This window comes from Ictidomys tridecemlineatus, chromosome 9 (assembly GCF_052094955.1).
Source record: "Ictidomys tridecemlineatus isolate mIctTri1 chromosome 9, mIctTri1.hap1, whole genome shotgun sequence".
Classification (NCBI taxonomy): domain Eukaryota; kingdom Metazoa; phylum Chordata; class Mammalia; order Rodentia; family Sciuridae; genus Ictidomys; species Ictidomys tridecemlineatus.
Genome location: NC_135485.1, coordinates 128,517,292 through 128,537,817, shown reverse-complemented (window position 1 = coordinate 128,537,817; position 20,526 = coordinate 128,517,292). Strand labels below are relative to the sequence as shown.

At 43.8% G+C, this 20,526-nt stretch overlaps 1 protein-coding gene across 9 annotated transcripts in view; it reads right to left on the bottom strand.

The window, feature by feature from the left end:
• Znf827 (zinc finger protein 827) overlaps positions 1-20,526 on the bottom strand; it is a 162,791-nt gene that overhangs the window by 128,783 nt on the left and 13,482 nt on the right. For all 9 annotated transcript variants that reach the window (XR_013426139.1, XM_078022066.1, XM_078022065.1 and 6 more), the window contains exon 2: positions 1,173-2,225. Coding sequence is in view for 8 of the 9 variants with exons in the window: in XM_078022066.1 (XP_077878192.1) it covers positions 1,173-2,225 (1,053 nt within the window). In the remaining variant the exon portion in view is untranslated. The remainder of the gene's footprint in view (positions 1-1,172; positions 2,226-20,526) is intronic.

Here is a 20,526-nt window from a genome sequence, read left to right as displayed (position 1 = left end):
TCTATTCTGCTGTTTATACAGTTTTCAAGTAATTATAATTAGGCATATAGCCCACGCAGCCATTTAAATGGAAGTCTGTCATGAATACATCAAATTGATGTTAGCTGTGATCATTCGGTCCAGTATGTGCCGTCCCAAGCACTCTACCAACGTTGTCCCAGATCACTGAAAGTTGGCCAGACACACACAGTGGTGGTGTTTATACCAAGGAGCAGACACGCAGCCCACTTCCTGTTCCGGTCTAACAGGATATCCCTTAGGAGACATCCGAAACCCCTATTTCCATCCCCAGAAACGTGTATTTATCATGCACACAGCTTTAAAGCATACCAGCACACAAAGTGACATTTCCACGGTGAGAACTCAAGTGACTAAATCTCTCCCTTGGATGATTAATTGTGAATGCCAAGGCTCTATGTGACAGTGACCTCTCCTTCGGAAAGATGGTCTCCCCTAGAAAAACCCACGATTCAGATTTTCCAATGCACATTCCTTCAGATTGGATTTGAACAACATAAAGCGTTTGCAAGAAATGCTTGGATCATGTTTCACCATTATTTTTTTTTAAGAGTTCTTAAATGGCAAGAAATGATAGAATAGGATAAATAAAAGGTTTAAATTCTACCCCCCAAAAAAAAGGTAATAATAAAAATGCTCACATAAAAGTGTATATTGTGATAAATTAGGGCAGAGTAGTTAGTGATTATACAAAAATCCATTTGTACAGAGGCAGCAGGGCGCTCCCTTGCCCACTATTTCAAAAGCAGTGGTTTTTTCCCTCTGTGTTCAGTGATGCTTTGCACTCCATGACAAAGATGCTTTGATCTTCCCCATTAAATATATCTGGTATGGACCTAGCCTGAACTTGGTAAGGGGAAAAAAAAAAAAAAGCTGTATGAAAGGGAGGGAGTACTGTATGTCTCTAAGATTATTCATTACCTTTCAAAAATGAAGCTATTTGTGAAGGCTTTGTGTAACACACACATGAAAGACTTACTACGCTGCTTACTTAAAGTATTTGTTGTGCTCCTGCTTTTTTTTTTTTTTTTTTTTTTTTTTTTTTAATTCCTTCCCCAACTCAGACGGGGACCCAACTGCAAAAGGCAATGAATAAGACCCGCAGCTGAGAGAGCCACAGACTTACCCAGTGACGGAAAGAAAAGATTCCATACCTGAACTGGAGGGTTTGGAAACTCTTCCCTTGGGAACGGGGAGTAACAATAATTCCAAGGACTGTGGCGGTGGCGGCGGGGGTGGCGGAGGTGGCGGTGGAGGTGGCGGGGTTACTTTTTCTGGCTTCTTCTCAGAAGGCGGTGGCGGTAGAGGGTCCTCGGGCAACAGGGATGACTTCTCGGCCAGGAGGCTGCCGGCAGCCCTTGCTGCGACCTCTTTCAGAAGGGCCGCTGAGGAGGTCATAGAAGCCAGGGACAGGAAAGAGCTGGCCGGAGGTGGGTGCTCCTGACCAGGAGTCAAACTTCTCTCACTGACCTTCTTGGACAAAGCTGCCAAGGTCGAGCTGGCAGACTGGGAGCTAAAGGGGGAGGAAAAGGACTCAAATCGCATGGTCTCCTCCGTCCTGGTGAGAGATTTGTCCTGCAGAACAGCATTGGCTGCGGCTTTCAGCTTGAGGATGGCTGAATCCGGGGACAAGCCGCAGGTGGTGGTTGAGTTTGGCAACCACTTACCTTGGTTCCATATAAAACGGTTACTTGGAGTGTACTGGTCATTCTGCTCCTGCTTCTCAGCCAGCTTCCTGGCCAGAACGCTGAGCTGCTGGGCATGATGGGACGGCGGGGAAAAGGAGAGGTTCGAGCCAATGTTCACAGGGGACTCCACTCGGCCATTGGCCGTGGCCGTGGCTTCGAGTTTGAGGGAGCCAGCCTCCAGCAGCCTCCTTAAGTTGCTGCTCAGGGGTTTATTGGAACCCGGGGGGTCATCTTCACACAAAGAAGACACTCCGGGGGAGAGGTGGTCTTGGCACTGCAGTGAGTCTCGCAGGACCTCACCATCGAGCGCCACCAGCTCCAGCGTGTGGCTGCTGGGAGTGGCACTTCCCAAGGAGGTGTCGGGGGAAGTGGACTGCTCCTGGATCCGGTCCTCCAGAGACAGCTTATAGTTCTCCTGGACTTCTCCATAGGATGCTTCTGACGGAGTCTCAGAAGAGTTTCCATACCAGGGCTCTCCTTCACTGAGTTCTCCCTCCGCCTCTTCCTGCCTACTAACATCTGGGGGAATTAAGAAGATCGGGTTTACTTCCAAAGTGAGCAGCAAGTTAGTCTCAAGACAGCACATGGAGACGATGACAAGCCTTCCCTTCCCTTCCACCCAAGAACCCAATCAATGAAAGTCAGCAAGGGCCCGAAGAGCAGTCAGGAGCTGAATCAGGCACAGGCATGATGCTGAACAGGCAGAGGAACACACACCCCACGTACCATCTGTATTCATTTTTCCAGTAATTATTCAGGGTAAGTTGGTTGGGAAAAGCAGAAAAGATAAAAAACAATCTGGGGAAGAAGTGACAGGTGAAACAAACAAAAAAACAAATGGCTATTCTGAATGAATGGGGAAACAGAAAGAAAGCGGAACCCTTGCAAAAAAGGAGCACCCTATCTTCAGTAGAGCGTCAGAATTCAAGAGCAGCCTGGTAGATTGGGGGAACTGTTGGCCGTGAGACAAGACAGTGGGAATTCGCTTCCTCACTTTCTAACTCCTGATCTCAGAGGCAGGTCACTTACCTGGTTTTGAGGCTTCATTTCCTCCAATATAAGATGCACGTAACTTTTTCAAAAGCTTATCCAAATATGTTAACAATACTTGCCCAATTCCCTTCACTCTATGAAGCTTACATCCTAAAAAGCATGTGACCATGTTTTGCAAACAGTTGAGCACTGTATAAAAGCCAGATCTCATTAGCAACGCCATTCGCATTACCGATGCCCTGCCGCCACGGCATGCCCACGTTCTGGGTGCTACTTGCTTGAGGTCTGAGATTTCAATCACCAACATGCTTGCCACGTCCTTAAAACAGTGATCAGCGTGTTCCTTCACCCTACTAAGAATCCCCTTGAGATATTTCCTATTCATTAATTTATCGACCCGCCACCAGCCCTCCCACGGCCCCCAGCTAGGTGGACTCTGCCAGTCCAGGAGCTCTTGGGAGCTCAGCTGCGTTTCTGTCTTTGCTCATGAAATCCCATCTGGAATGTCCTTCCACACCCAGCTCCAGGGTTTCTTCCTTGCAGTTCTCCCTAGAACTCTCAGAACGGGTCTCTCCTAATCCCTTCGTTCACTCGTTGGACCAATAATGACGGGATACTTGTCGCATGTCAGGAATTGTTCTAGATTGTTCAAGACTGTATTCTAGATTGAACAGCATTAAACAAAAACTAAGGCCCTGCTGTCTTGGAGCTTACGCATCAGTGGAGGAGGAAGACAGATGTTAAACAAAGTTAATAAATAATAAATCATATAGTATGCCAGAGGGGTGATAAGCGCTGAGATAAACAAAACAGAAAACGTAGAGCAGGATAAAAAGAATGGACGCAAGCTGTAATTTTAAATAGAGTGGACAGGGTGGGGCTTCACCGAGGCGGCGACATTTGAGCAGCTGTCCACGCGCAAGTGTTCCGCGTAGAGAGTCACTGTGAAAGCCCCAAGGACATACCTGACGGGTCCCTGGAACATCTAGGAAGCCAAATGGAGTGAGGGAAGGTCAAAGCAGTGGGAGGGGTGGTCAGAGGGCAGCATGCGTGGGTGTGAGTGTGCAGCTGTGCTGGAGCGAGCGTGTGAGTGACAGTCTCGCGAGTGTGAGCTGTGAGTCTTCTGCATTTGGCAAAACTGGGAGCCAGAGAGGGTGCTGGGTGGAGAAATGGAATGAGGGGACTTACAGTGCCAAAGGACAGTCCTGGCTGCTGTGTGGGAACAGGTTGCAGGTACTGGGTGGGGCAGGGAGATCCAGGCAGGAGGCTGAACCCAGGTGAGGGAAGGCGGGGCTCAGCTCAGGTGACACTCAGGAAGTGCCCTGAGTGCATATTTGGAAGGCGCAGCTGACATTCTCTTCTTCTGTTTATAGTTTTTTCATATTTCCTATCACTTTAAAGTGTCTGTCTCTTGTTGGCTTCCTTCCTACAATGGTGCTCCTTGAGGACAGGGATTGTGCTTTATTTTCTGCTTCTCTGGCAGAGTTCAATGAATGTTTCGGGACTGAGCCAAATTCCTCACTGTGCCAGGCTTTGCCACATCACAGGCTGTTTCCTTTCAGAATAGAAACAGCTAGAGCTAGTAATGCATGAACTACAAGCTAATACATTGATCTTCCCATGCTATTTAGAGAAGAAATGTCACAAATGACAAATTCTCTTTCACTAAGCTAAAGTTCTGCAACTCTTTCCGGAGATTCTTTATTAAGTTATCAAGAAAATGTAAAATATCAAATGGAATTTGCTGGGAAAAAGCAGGTAAAATTGAATTTTCTCTGTTAAAACCAGTCTGGTTCCTTGAGATTTGCCACATTTCCCTCTGCCCACTTGATTTCAAGATTTTTCATCTCTCCTGAAATTGGCGGTGACCCCAAACTCCTCGGCTCCCCAATGGCTTCTCCTGGGAGGGATGCTTTTTTACCAAGCATCCTATTTAACAAGAGGGCTAATTTTATGTTTCTTTAGCAAACCACCTTTCTTGATTTCAGACTAAATATCGCATCTTTCCAAAGAATCAAATGGGAATTCTACTATAAATAGCAAAAGAAGTAAAAGATGTAAAAATCACTCCAGCAAGAATTAATTGATCACTCTTCTTCGATCTTTATGGATACTCATGAAATAAAAGAACGGGAACGTATATGCTTCCAAATTAAATATTTTTATATTATATTTTTGTCAGATCCAGAGAGTTAAGCCTGGCCCTGAACCAGTATAGTAAGTGGCAGCTAACAAGGTCTATAAAATCAGGTTTTGAGAACCATAAAGTTTTAAGCACACGACCGATTTTGTCACTTTACTCCGACTGTTAAATACACTAAAGTTTACTGATCAAATCAGAGCCACAGAGCCACTAAGAACTAAGGCCAGAACCAAGAATCCAGAATCTTTGCACTCCTGGCCCAGGAGCTCTCGGCAAAACTTGTCACCCAACCTGCTAGGGGACTTCCCTGTGGCCACTTGCACAGAGCTCTGAGCAGCATCCCTGCCCTCCCACCCCAACCAGCCTTCCAGACTCTTGAGTCAGAGGTCAGCATGGGGTTCTCCTGGATAAGGGCAGCATGCAGGCTCCCTCATGAGATAAGCCATGGAGAGGTGAGGACCATCATTCCAGGACCCCAATCTCCTGGTCCCTTATGGCGGCATCTTCTTTGTTGCTGTGGGTACAAGTTGATTCAACTGCCTAAAGAATTTAGCACATCTACTGGCATAGTCCCAAAGGCAAAGCTTAACTTCCTAACTCCCTCCATACCCTCAGAGAGCCACATGTCCCCCTCCCAACGTGCTGAGGCAGTGAGTGGGCCGAAAGCTGAAGAAGTTGTCGATGCAGCTTCGGGGACATCGAGTGTTCTAGAATGTTACAGACAACTAGTATCTATGGTTCAGGCAACTTTCCCAACCTTGCCAAATCACAAACCCAAATCCAATAAGCAAGGAACCAAAGCATCTCCTACACAGAGCGGTTTATGTCCCCAGAAATACTTGCATTTTTCTCAACCATCTATTCCTCCATTCTTTGAGATGTAATCACTGAGATGCACACTCTTCAGGACTGTCAGAAAACTTGGACACATAGAGAAAAAAAAAGTATATATATATATATATGTGTGTGTGTGTGTGTGTGTGTGTATGTGTGTGTGTATTTTTTTAAACTCATAATACTCTACTAGTCACTTTTCCAAAGAGGCTTCTTGTAAAATTAAAGCTATCCGAGTAATAACCATCAAAGAATTTTAGCATGCGGTCTTAAAAAAACAAGAACAGAAATTTGAGGGGAAACATCTAAAATTATTCAGCATCCCATGAGGTCACATGAAAGGTGCAGGAAGCTTAGAGAAAAATGAATGTAAGATAAGTAAGGTTGTGAAGAGGAAAAAAATCAGAAGAGGTGCAAACAATATGATTTCAGTTCACAAAACTGCAAGGATTTTTCTCCCAGAAATATTGTTTATTTATATTGACGAATTTATTTTGTCTGCCAGGCTCCTCTCTGTTTTCATGTTCCGTTTCACAGAGGAGGGGTTCTTGGAGGATGCTCTGATACAGCTGCTGTGCGCACCCCGCAGGGCACCCTGCACCTTTCACGCCACATCATGGGAACAGGTGCTCTGTTTGGGAGGCTCACCAGGAAGCTCTCCTGCAACCTCCAGGATGAGGCTGCCGGACACAGCAACCCTCAGGACACGCCAGCCTTGCCTTTCGCCTCTCTCTGCCGCCATCTGAGAAATCCCAGCAGTAAGACACCTCCATTTTCCTGTCTGTCAACCAGCACGGAGTCTTCCTGGGAAATCGCAGAGCAGCGAAAGGTCCTGGAAGTGCTTCCTGTGGATTTCACAGCTTTCTTAACTAAGGCATCCCGGGAAGCCTCTAAGTGGCCAATGCAAATAACTTCTAGTAAATACATTATTTTTAACCTTCAGAAAAAGAAGCTATTTCCATTGCTAATCTTACAACAACCTCTGTCTCCAGACTGTTGGGTTCACACTGCTTCTTGTGAGTTTTACACAATAGTCTATCTTCGCATGTATATTTTCCCTTTAAAAATCAGCAACTCGGAGAATTAAGAATAAAAATGGTGCCATCTCAGTATGAAAACACACTGAATGAAATTTTGTTTCCATGTCGTGAACATTTTTCTATCGGGGAAAACAAAATTCTACTACCTAGCACATTTATTTATAGTTCGGTTCTTAAGCAGCAAGTGGGTACCCAATATCCACAGTTCCCCCCACATTCTCTGAGAAAAGTTCCTTTGCCATTCACTTCCTTCTTGGTTGACAGTATTAACTGGATGTATTTGACTGGAGCAATACTTAACTCAAAGCATCCTCACTCAGAAGGATCAGGGCAGAGAGAGAAATAAGAATATAGAAGAAAGAGACACCTATTAATTTTCATGTCTTTGGGCTTAGGTTGAAGCAAGGGTAGATGGAAACCTAAAAGTGCCTTTTCTAAATCTATCCACACACCCTTGCCTCCTGGGTCCACATGAATCTAGCCAGCAGGTTTTAAAGACTACAGGGCTGACTAAACCTCTTAGGACTCATAACCAACAGTCAACGTCTCCAACATCCCCCCAGATGTGTTTACCTGGCACCAACCAACAAACCTTCTGGCTCATTTTCATCTAAAAATCTTCCAAGTCTTCCCTTCCTGCCTAATACACAACTACAGCTGAATGTCTACAGCTAGCTTTCAAGGCCACACATGTGGACCAGTATTAGCAATTATTACCTGTAACATGTGCCGCAAATCATACAACTACACTTTAGGGCAACTTGATTAAAAAAAAAAAAAAAGGTGGTTTGTAATGTTCAAAGAGCCGTATACAAAAGTTATTGACAAAATCAATGCTAATAATGGATATAATTCAAACACTTACTGAACACTATGTTCGAGGAGATGTTCACAGCAACAGGGAGATTCAGATGCCCAACAGTCTCTGACCTGACAGTTTATAATCCACAGGGAGGCGAGGGTCACAAGAGCATTCTATTCACAAGGGCTTGAGCCACCACAAAGGAACACAGCACAGGTGTGTGAGCACAACAGGATTAATTCCACTGGTGCAGGGGGCTTTGGAAGTGCACCTCAAGAGATGAAGAGTTAAATGGGAGATGCTGGGAAATAATTTCTAAACAGGCTCGCTCCTCTGCAAACTATCAGAAAGGACAGGCTGTCCGGTGGTGGAGAATGCCAATATTAGGTGGTGTTATTTTTAAAAGGTGAAGAATTAAGAATGCCAAATAAATAACTGACCTCAATGAAAAAATTCTTAGATCCTTAATTCTTTGCATTTTAGAAACACAGGACCTATTGATTCCTTAAAGGTAGACTTTACCAATTATCTCAGTGTACTTGCTGGACTTGAAATCCAGCCACAGATCATAAACGCCTTGAGGCCGGGCCGTGAGTTAGTCACCTTGTGCTCTGGCTCAAGCCCTGCTTGTAGTAGAGGTGCTAGGGCTTCTGTGATGGCAAATGGCAGTGGACCAGCAGGACTGCGCCAAGCAGAAAGGGAATTTTCTCAGTTCTTGTACCAAACAATGGAAGGGGCACAATGGAGCTGGGATCAGATAGGATGTCAAAAGCACCATTTGCCTCTAGTTTCTCCCTCTCAGGCCACTTTTCCCAGGAGACTGAAAGCCTGGCTGCCACAGGCTCCGGGTTGTCACCCTCTATGACTTTCCACTGGAGAAAGGTCTTTCCCCCTCTGATTGGCGGGCTGGAGGTCACATTGCCCTGCCTGGGCCTATCACTGAAGCCAGAGGGCGGTTCTACAGTGGGCTCAATGTGGGTCAGAGAAGAAAGGCGAGGGGAGAGGTACCAGGAAGACAAAAGCAGTGACCTCCATCATGCTTCATAAAGGTCTCTTCTGCTGCATAGCGCGCCGTTCTGATCCAACTTTGTGATGTGAAGCATAAAACACATCTATCCACATTCGGACTGGTTTTACCTGCCGGTTTTTAAACTGTCCCTTTGTTCGCCTTAGCACATTTCCCACACCAGGTCTGCCTGCCACTAAGGGACATCGCGGGGTCTTGAGGGCTCCAAGTCCACTGACGGAGGTCAGCGCACAGCCCGCCATCGGCTCCACAGGACGCAGACTCGGAGACCACGGTGTGGACACATGGATGCCCGCGGCACCCAACTGCTGTCAGTGTGGCCAGGAAGAAAATCTAGAAACTGCTAGTTATTTAAAACTGCCAGGGTGGAGAAGACAACCGGATTCCTGTCACCAGGCCAGCTGGGGGAAAGGTGCTGTGTGCTGGAAGGGCCCGGGGAAGGGACAGGAAGTCAGGGGAGAAGACACGCTGAGACAGCAGAGGGACTCCCGGGTCAGGGTCCGTTTCCACGCCTAGCTGTGTCTTCCAATGATTATTTTGAACGTCCAGGATTTTTTTTTTTTTTAAGGTAATGAAAAGGAACTCATCACTCCGTATCTTCAAAGTCAGTTCCACTGTGTCTCAACTAGATTCGGTATTCTCACAGAAAGGGCCAGATCCTTCCTGGGCACGGAACTGGCCATGCGCCTCCATTAAGCTTCTGCTCATCTCCACATCAATGGCAAGTCCTCCCTCCTTCCGACAGCTTGGACCCCAAACCCTGCAGCCACCCCTGATCCCTCTCTTTCTCTTATACTCCCCTCCTAAATCATTCATGGATTCTGTTGGCTTTCTACCTTGGATACACATCCCAAATCTGGCCAGTTTTCTCCATGTCAGTCACTACCCCCTGGTACACATCTCTGCCGTCCCTGGCCTGGACTCCTGACCTCCCCTTCTTACCCTGCTGGCCTCGACCAGCAGCCAGAGAGAGCTTTCCAAAGTACTATGTCAGACCCAGCTGTACCACTCTTCAAGATTTATCCTAGAGAACTGAAGTCAGCAGAGAGCAGGGAGAAACACGCACACCCTTGTTTACAGCAGCACGATCCACAATAGCCAAACTCCGGAACCAGCCTAGGTGTCCATCAACGGATGAATGGATAAAGAAATAGGTCCATATACACAATGAAGTTTTATCCAGCCATAAAGAAAAAATGACATTAAGTCATTTGCAGCAAAATGGATAGAACTTGAGATCCTTATGTTAAGGGAAATCACCCAAATTTATAAAGTCAAGGGTCATGTGTTTTCTCTCCTATATGGAAGCTAGAGAAGGAAAAAGGAAAAGAAAGGTGGGGATGGATCTCATGAAATTCAAAGGGAGATGGTGAAAGAAAAGGCTGGGTAGGATGGGGGAAGGGAAGTGCTGGGAAGGGTACTGGCCAAATTACATTGTTAGATTATGTTCACGTATGGATATGTAACAAGAGATCCCATGACTATGTACAACTATAATGCGTTAATTAAAAATGTGGGATAAAAAAAGAAAAAAACCACCACTGCATTTGCCTTGGTTCCCACAACTGAAGGACTCTCCTGAGTCCATTTAAAAGTCATTTTCTAATAAATAAAAATTCTAATCCATTACCAAAAAAAAATTACATCAGGTTACACAAATCCCATCCTCAAAGCCTCCTATTTCTCAGAACAAAATCCAAACCCTTACCCCGACCTCAAGGACCTACATAAGCTGCAGATCTGCAACCCCAAGGATGAGCTCCTGCCTCAGGGCCATCACCATTGCTTTCTGATTCCCTTACCACCCAGGTCTCTCCTCAAACACTACTGTTAAAGAAAGACTTTGTTTTGCTTGGTGCAGGACCCTCATCTCTTAGGACACTCAGTTATTGAGCTGACATTCAATTATTTTTTGTCAAATGCATGAGTGGAAAGTAAGAATAGGCTTAACAGTCAGAAAGGTAACACCTGTCAGCAACAGAACTACTTCTGAAATTATAAACTCTCTCTCTCATGTGTGTCAAACATGGAATAAGGAAAAGAGCCTATTCTGCAAACTTTCCACTGAAATTTCCCTGATGGTCAAGAAGAGAAAGCAGTGTCCTAGGAGATACTGGGACTGAAGCAGAAGCCCCCCGTTTCCCTGAGATTTAGCTTAACATTTCAAATGCATTCTGCATTCTGCTGTAAACATAGCCATGTGTGTCTTTACTTAGTAAGACTGAGGTGCTTCCCACAAACCACCAAGGTAGGACCGGAGTTCAGATTGCCAACCATCAATATGGGGTTCCCAGATAGGGTTCCATTTCAGTCTCAATATCTCCTAGGATGTAGCTTTATCTTCTTGACCAGTAGACGGTGCCTTTCAATCATCTTTAAGTGAAGGAAACAATTCTAGGCAAGCCCTGGCACGTAGCAAGCTTCCAATAAACATTTGTCGATTACACGAACAATACGGAGAGAGGTGAAGACACACGTGGTACTGTGTTAAACACTTTCATATTTGTCAGCAAATTTCATAGGAAACCAAGGTTTCAAAAAATTAATGGCTTACACGATAGGCACACGTATTGAGTGACAAAGCTAAGTCAAAAACCCAAACCTTTAAACACTTATGAACAGCTTGACAAAAAAATCAATCTTCCCTGGGTAACCCCAAATTACCCGAATATCATATATTCAACATTTAAAAATTTTATTTTGATGAGATTTTAGAATACATACACCCTAAAACATAAGGTGTCCACACTGTGATTGTGTTTGTGATACATAGCTGTGTCTCAAGAACTTGTGGGGCTTTCCAGAAACATATCCCCTTATTAGACAGCTCCATGCACCTGCATATTTAAGTTACTATTCTTACCTTAATTGTCTTTTTGAATATTTTTTTTCTCTATTATGCTGAGATAACCACCACCATGCTCATTAAAACTGTGTGCAAACTAGGACCAAACTGTCACCCCAATGATGTTCGAATTGTTCTAACTTCCAGTATATGCCAATATGACCTTATTTAGAAACCGGGCTTTGAAGATGATCAGGCTATGATGAAGTCATTAGGGTGGGTTCCTAATCCAACAAGACTGGTGTCCTCATAAACAGACAGAGGAAACCTGGACACACAACACAGACACACACTCAGGGAGGAGAACACAGGAGAACTGGAATTATGCCACCAGGGGTTAAGGCACTCCCGGAACCAGAGAGAGAGAGCCCTGAAAGAGATCTCTCCTTAGAGGCTTCAGAGTGACCACAGAACTGCAGACACACCTTGATCTGGGACATCCAGCCTCCAGAAACGTGAGACCATAAATTTCTGTTGTTTCAGTCACTAGTTTGTGAAGCTTTGTTATGGTGGCCCCAGAAAACGAAGGCCACATAAATATGGACGAAGGCCTGAGATGTTTCTCTGGATTCTTTTCACCTCTGGATTCTCAATCGTAGCCTTGGTTAGGGATGCCGTCTTTGCCTAAGCTGGGCATGATGGTACAAAACTGACCAATTTCCCCTCGGTCTCAAATCCTGATGTTGAAAGAACTGTGAGTGGACTAACACGTTTTTCTGCCTATCTCTAAGTTTTAGTCATATTTCTCTTAAATGAAGGATTTAAAAAAAGACATTAGCAAAAGAGGCCTTCTAGAGCTACTCAGAAATCTCTAAACAAAAATAAATAAATAAATAAACGTATACTCGTCCTTACATACGTTGTAGCAAATTAATGACCAGGGGACACTTCGAATTATAGCTTGAATCCATTTGCCAAAAGGCCAATCTAGAGACCAAAACGATACTGGTTAGTCCACGGATTGATTACTTGCTCCTTCACCCTTTCATGTACCTCCATGCTACAAAAAGCATATAGAATCTGTCCCCTCAAGCAATCAGAAGTAAATTTACCATGGCTACCATGTCGTTATCAGAAAAATTGTCTGCTAAGGCTGATAAATCGGTCGATTATCTGCTTCCTTGACTTTTATTTCCTCTTGTATAAATGTTTTCATCTTAACATTACCAATACCTGTTTCAAGATGAGCGATAAATTACCAAACTCCTGAAATTACCAGGAAATCCTTAATAGATCAAAGAAGAACTTAACCAGAAAAGAAAGCCCCAATAATAGCATAATGCTCTCTACAGCCTAACAAACAGCGCTCCCATAGATAGACAAATGACCACCTATGGAAATTTTAGATTACACATAAAATGATAAATTTCTTTGTGGAACATATACCAAGAACACTAAAATGGTGCACTTTTGTAACAAAGCTTGTGGTCGTAATCCTCTGTCTGCCCAAGTTCTTTATTTGCTAAAATTACACATAGACATAGGAACAAAAGGGCCAAGTGAAATAAGACACTTAGCAAGGGGAAAGAAATGAAACTGCTTTGCATTTGGCGCTTAAATACATATTAAGCAGAAGATGCAGAGGAGGCAGATCCCCCACCCACTCCAGCCCCACATGTTCACAAAATTGTGGGAGAATATTTCTTCTCCATGCACAAGAATCCATGGCACCAAAGGACAACTGATGACAAGAACAATCCCGTGCGCTGGGAATATAGCTCAGTTGATAGGGTGCTTGCATCCCACGTACAAGGCCCTGGGTTCAATCCCCAGCACCACCAAAAAAAAAAAAAAAAAAGCCTAGTTAAAGTTAACTTAAGGCACTCATTAAAGTCAACAATTTTAAGCTTTACCCCTCCCAGGCTGAGTGCCAAGGCTACGATCAAGCAGTCAAATTGTATTCTTATTCCTTCTCTCCTTTTATTTTCCCTGCCCATCTTCTGGTACACACATAAGAGGTCAAGGACGAGAGGCAGAAAGACCATAAAAATCAACAAAGTCAACAATCAACCAACAAAACTAAAGTAATTCCAGGGGCCAGGATATGCTTCAGCTGAATGAACACCCCCTCAACAGCTCAGACTCCAGGGGCTTTATCCTCTTCATTCCCTTGGAAGATTCCTGGGGTTGGCTCCCCTTTCTTCTAGGGCATTCCTCAGGCATGTTGGGGGTCTTCACTGTGCTAGATCTTCCACCTGAGTGAAACCTGGCGCTGTCAGCACCAGTGACGCTCCAGAGGAGACATTTCATTTCCCAACAAAGCTCAGACGCTTCTGGAAATGCATCAAGTGGTGAGGCTGAGGTCAAGGAATATGCTGCTTTAGATAAGCTTCAACCTCAAGGTAGCTGCTCCAAAAAAAACAAAGACACCAAAAAACCCCTCTGGCATGCATATGTACAGCCCCAGAGTGACCACTCGCATCATGCACACATCAGTTCCTTTTGCTCTTCCCCTCTGAGGAGTCCATAACCCTGGTTTTGTACGGGAATAAGCACACCACTTCTTTTTTAGACTGTCTGCAGTTCCTCAGCTACATCTCCCACGTATTATCAGAATTTAGTCAACCAGCTTATCCTCCGTGAATAACTGGTATTTGAAAAGAAGAATAAAAAATGTACTGGGCAACTGAAAGAAGTTCATTTGAGGAACACAAGTTTGGAAGTTTTTTGATACAAATATACTCAACGAATCAGGTTGTGTTTTAAATCTATGTGTTTTGAAGTTACTTTGAGGAAGCCCTTTTTAAAAAATCTTATTTTATTTCCACATTACTATCAGCAGTAGCAAATCTCTGAGTAAATCTCTGCTTTGAAAAGCGCATACAGTGATAGCCCCTTTGTTTTTGTTGTTGTTGTTGCTTATTTCTTTAAACAATCTCTAAAAATATAAACACCATTCTTAGCTCCAGGGACTGCAGAAAAGAAAAGAAAAAAAAAAAAACAGTTCAAAATTTGCCAACCCCTGCTCTAAAGAACAGGTACTTTTCCTTTGTAATAAAAGCAGAGCAATGCTTTAAAACAGTATGGAAAATTCAGATGTATGGCTGTGAGTTCCAGCACCATCCTATTAATGTAGCTACTTGCATGAGTCATTAAACACTTCCGTGCTTCATTTTTTTTTTCATGTATAACATGAGAAGTAGAATAGATGAGTGGTTTACAAACCACACCTCAAGGAACCCTACGCCTCCTGGGTGTCCAGGGCATCCCATCCCCACCCCTCACACCAACACACACCTACCAGCACAGCTTTGCTTTAATCTCTCTCTTTTTTTTTTTTTAGTTTTGGAAAAACGCAGTTATCATATGATTTTAGGGATCCTCTGAATGGGACTCCTCAGTGAATCCATTATAGGCTCCTCAATCTTTCTCTAGCCATTTGACCTGGGTGTGTCAGGTAAATAGGAAATTATTTTAAGGCCTATCTTGAGTATGTAAAGGAAAAGAAGCAAAAAACATTAAAGATCTTATTCAGAGGGGCCACCTCTGCTTGTTGAGCTGTGTAGAAATGCACCTGACAGCCAGATCAGAGGCTGCCCAGTCCCACACGAACTGATCAGAGGAAGGGCTTGTCCCTGTGCCTCTCCACTCAAGGATCTGGGGAAAGCAAGATGGAGCAGCAGGGTAAGACTCTGAGACCTGGTTCTACTCCAACCTGAATTTGGACCTTAACAGCCGTAGAACTCCTGATGTTTATCTAACAAAAATTGGAGACCCTACTATATATTAACCCATAGACAGGGTTTTGATATGGTAGAGTCTGTGTTCACTGGTCAGATCCTCATCCATAAGTAAGATAAAAACACCTGCTCCCTCTCCTATCCGTGGTGGGCCTGCAGAGAGGACCAAGGGGTTGTAAACCGCAAAAGACAGGTAGCACTAAACCAGGCAACTAGAGGTTCTCCTTTCAAGTAAATAAAATCCATGCAACTTCATGAATTTGCCAAATTGGTAAAAAATAAGGCCACAAGAAGTTTTGTATAGGAAGATATTATTTATAGAGCATGAAAAAGCAAGGCAAAACAGAGTGACACAAGCCCTGGCCCCAGACCCTCCCACGGAATCCTACGTTTGTGTTCACAGAGGAGGATGCTAATAACCGCAATTTTACAGGGTTATTCTGAAGCTGGATGAGAATTCTGAAAGTGAAGCACCTGGCATCAAGTTGGCACTTAGAGAATAATAGTTTCCCTTCCTCCCAGGAATCCACCTAGGAATCTCGGAGTAGACTGTGGCTTTACACGGTAGGGCTTACCCCAGGACATGGCTATTGCTCCCCAGCGCTATATCACAGTCACCTCAACCAAAGAGACAGGAAACTTCTGGTTGTTATGAACATGGAATCCAGATGCAGAATATGCCCAGTCATCAGGAAAATCTTACAGTCTTGGCACAGTCTGAGGACAGAAAGAGCGTAGCGGCCAATAGCAGGGGGAGACTGCACAGCCCGGAATGTGCCAGACTTCCAACCACAAACATCCCCTCTTATACTTAGACTGTGGTGTCTCCTGTGGTGTAGGCCGTGGCCTCTGCTCCTCTGGGCAAGTGTCCTCGGAAGCACATTCTCCAGGCATCTCTAGGCTACATCCATGGCACTGTCCTTCACCTCCTACCCAGTCCAGACACACAATTTAGGGAAATCATTTTCTCATTTCTGAAAAAGGAAGACAAGAGGAGATGGTCTCCAAAGCCCTTTCCACTCCTAAAACCCTTTGAATCTGTGATCCATCCTTAACTTACTTATTCATTCATTCAACAGCATGTATGGCACACCTCCTGTCTTTGAGTCTGTGACCCATTCTTGACTTCATTCATTCAACAATATTTATAGAATACATTTCTTTGCTTTTGTGACCAGTTCTTAACTCTTCTCTCCGTTCATTAATTCATCAATATTTATTAAGTACCTACTACATATCAAATAGTGTTATGGGCAAGAAGGCACTAAAAAAATAAGTAGCCAAAGTCCTTAAAACAGCCCATGGTCAATGAGAACAAGGATAAATAAGGAATTATGCATATAAGAGATTACGGTGATACATCTGTGGGGACCAGGGAAGGAGTCACCTAGTTCTGCCAGGTGGGACAATGGTAGGGATAGAGGAGAAACAGGAAGGGCTTCTCAGTGTTGGAGCTGAAGTTGGATGTTATAGGGAAATCAGACGCGTGGGTTGAAGACATTCCAGAAGCAGGGAAAAAGCAATATCAAGGTAAGGGAGTGTAAGTATGATTTGCAGAACAGATAATTCAATATGAATAATCAAGGAGTATCCAGGAGATGAAAGGAAAGGAGATTCAGTTGACGGAGCATCTTCAAAATCTAGAAATCCAAATTTTATCCTTTTAGGGAATGCGTAAAAGATCTTAAGTAAGGATTCTCTGGATCGTATGAGTTTTAGAAGGTCTGCTGTGGTGGCAGTGTGAAGACTGGATTATAGGGGCTGGGGTAGGGGACGGAGAAAGTGAGATTGAAGCAAAACAAAAACAGGTTGGCAACTGTTTTAATTCTTTATGGGGAATAGTAAGAGTATCAACTATAGCAGTGGCAAGGGCTGGACACGATGAATTCTGCAGCTATTTTTGAAATAAAACTTGGTGATCAATTCAATGGTGGTGGGGAAGGGAGCAGTGTTTGAATTTCACCCAGGTTCCTGAGTGAGTGGGTTAATGGAAGGTGAGGACAGCCACCCAGGTGTGAAAACCTTAGCCATCTCTTGTCCATGGTGACCAAAGGAGCTCTCCTCCAAACAGGAAGCCATCAGACAAACATGACGCGTCTTCAGAGACCAACACTGTTACCTACGTGTTTACAGAGAAGAAAGGTAATTTAACCAACGAGTTTATTTAAGACACTACTTTTATTTTAAACAGAAGCTGTGAGAAGCAGTTAAGAGGTAACTGTTCTTCATCCTCAAAGTTCTCTGCCTTTTGAGCTCTTCAGTGACAATACATTGTGCTGCATGATATATTACCAACTAAAGCTAAAGAAACACACACACACACACACACACACACACACACACACACACACACCCCAAGACTTGATGTTCCTATTCCTGTGTAGGCATCTAACAGTAGTGGTTCTCAAAGTGTGGTCCACGGACCCCCAGGGGCCTCTGAGGCCCTGAGATCAAAGTTACTTCCATAATAATAGTAAGCTATCATTTGCCATTTCACCCTGTTGACATTTATGCCAAAGATACAAAAGCAATGGTAGAAAAAAAAAAATCTATTAACACTTTAGCTCATACCAAGGGCAGATAGCACTAAACCGTACTCGTAGTCACTGTATTTGTTGCTGCTACACACAGCAAAACAACAACAAAAACTAATGCACAAACACAAACAAAAGGCAAACAGAAAAACTCTGCTGGCTTCACTTAAGAATGTCTTTGACAAAGACATTATTAATCTTATTGCAGACTGCTCCTGAGCAAACATCTTCCTGATACATGTAAGGAAACATGCATAGAGCACTCCTGCCTCTACTGAAGCCTGATGGCTATGGTGAGAAAAGGACATTGGGTCAGGGGCTGAGCTCGCCACTCTTCCACGTAGCATCCCTTTCAGAATAAAGAGTAACTGCCAAATTTCAAATGTGGAAATGAATATTTCTTGAAAATGAATAAAGCAAAGCTGGTACTCCAAGGAAAAACTGACAGTATTTTTAGCCAATGAGAAGATTCAAACTTTCACGTTAACCATTAAAGTTTTGGAAAAATTTGTATTCTATGCTGTGAACAACAGCTTCCCAATATATTACTTAAAGGTTTTTCAGATAATTTTTCTGTTGCTATTAACGATTTTTAGGCTGTACAATTGAAATGCACCCATATTTGGTGGCTCTGCATAACTCAGGGAACCAGTATTTTCCCAAGTGTCCGATGCGGATGTTACATGCATGATGAACTACTCAAAGCATGAGATGGTCTAGTAGATTCTGATGTAAGAGAACACAGAACACTCACTGAACTGTTTTGGTTTTGGTTTGGGGGTTGTTTGTGTTTTGTGGTCCTGGGCATTGAACTCAGGGCCTCACACGTGCTAGGCAACTTTGAAGTGTTTGGATGAAGCATCGACACTCACTTTCAAGAAGCTACCTCTTTTTGAGTTTTGACGTAGTTCAAAGAATATCCACAGTTATCTGAACAGGCTATTACATATCTGTACAAAGCTAGATTTTACTCCACCCCGCACCTGTTGGAGTAGATTGAGCAACTGAAGCAAAGAGAATCTAGTTGTCTTCTACTAAATCAAGCATCACAGGTTATAGCAAAAATATAAAACAATGTCACTCTTCTCACTCTTTTGATTTTTTGGAAAAACACATTTGATTCATTAAGAATATATTATTTATAGTTTAAATGTAATGGATCACCATCATTTTTAATGATGCAAATGCCGCATCTCTCATTTGTAATCTCTAAAGTGATAGTGCATATCCACAAAAGCACATCTGAGTTCCCATTAACTTCTAGGGGTCCTGGAAAAGAGATCCTGGGACCAAATTATTTGAGAACCAGCGTCTTAGGGAAATTAGCCCTCCAGCCTGGACAGTGAGATGCACACAGCAGCACTGCTCAGAACAGCCGAAAGAGGTGCCAAGCTCCACGGCAGTGTTTCTACAGTGCAGCGTTAGCAGTGGAAACAGTCGCAGCAAGCTCCACAAAGCAACGTGGATAAATCCCAGAAAGGCAACTGTTGAACACCAAGCTGCAGAAGGCCTGCAAATCTCCAAGACAGGTGAAGCCAAGCAATGCAGCAAAGCTATGGAGAAGATGAAAATAGACAAGAGACACATTCAATATCAGGAACTTGTGTTGGGGCAAGAGTGGCAATAGAAAAATACCCTTCAGAGAGGTTCAATAGTGTTGAAATTTGTTAGACGGGGCGGTAGTTTTACTGATGTTGTTTTATCACTATGCTTTATTATATATATGTAAGATACACACACATTGTTTTAAGAGGACATGCCTTATGCCCTTCAAAGGGAAGCACTGCATCTTTGCTAATTATTCAGGAGCCAGGAGGTAAGAAAGGGATGAGACCCTGGCCATACCTGTTCAGCACCAGCCCCCAAGAAACCCATCACAGGGCAGGGCTCCCCCACCAGCCCTTCCAGCCGGTCACATCCACTGCCACTCACCCTAGTTTGGTTTTTCAAAAGAGGCCTCTCTACTTGAAAAGGGCATCTCTTTCTTTCGGCCATCACCCTCCCTCTCTATTTTTATTAAAGTGCAGGAAGCTACCATACTTTACAGTTTATTTCTTTTCTTTTTAAAAATTTTTTGTAGTTGTAGATGGACAAAATGCCTTTATTTTATTTGTTAATTTTTATGTGGTGCTGAGGGTCAAACCCAGCGCCTCATGCATGCTAGGCAAGTGCTTTGCCACTGAGCTACAGCCCCAGCCCCTTTTACAGTTTATTTCTGAGTTGCGTCCAAACCTCTAAATTTAGCAATCACAATCTCTATCACTTGGGCCAGCACCTGCCATATTTTTCCTGCTTCTTATCCTTATGTCACCAGGTTGGTCCCTGCGGTTCAGGGAAGCCCCTTCTCTTACAGTCTCCCATCTGCTTGGGGTTAATGACATTCCTTGTGCTTGGAATCTTCTCTCCCTTCTCGACATCTGAATCCATCAATTCCTTGAGGGTGCTTGGGATGTCACTCCTCTATGCCCATGGAGGATCTTATGCCCATCCCTCCTACTCGCATTTCTGCAAACATTTATGTATCAAATTCATAGTACATCTCTTGCACTTGTTAGCATATTGATTTGTACTTATCCTCTGTATAGTTTTGTGTCAACATGTGAAAGCACTGTTGGCAGAGACTGTGTTCCACAGAACTTCTCTGAGCAGGTACATGCTCAGAACTTAATGATTCAGCAGCACGTGGGAACCACAGCTCTTGGACGATCAAGATGTCACTGCTCTATCACTCCACCTTATGTGTTGTACCATGTACCCTAACTCCCAAAAGGTGCTCGGTGCAGCATATTGAAAGAGGTGCTTCCCGAGGCAGAAGCATGCATGCAATTTTATAACAGAAACGAAGCAAAGCAGCATTTACGTCACAGAATTCTTTTTCATACTATTAGATAAATTTAGAGTTTAACACTTCTCCCCACTCTA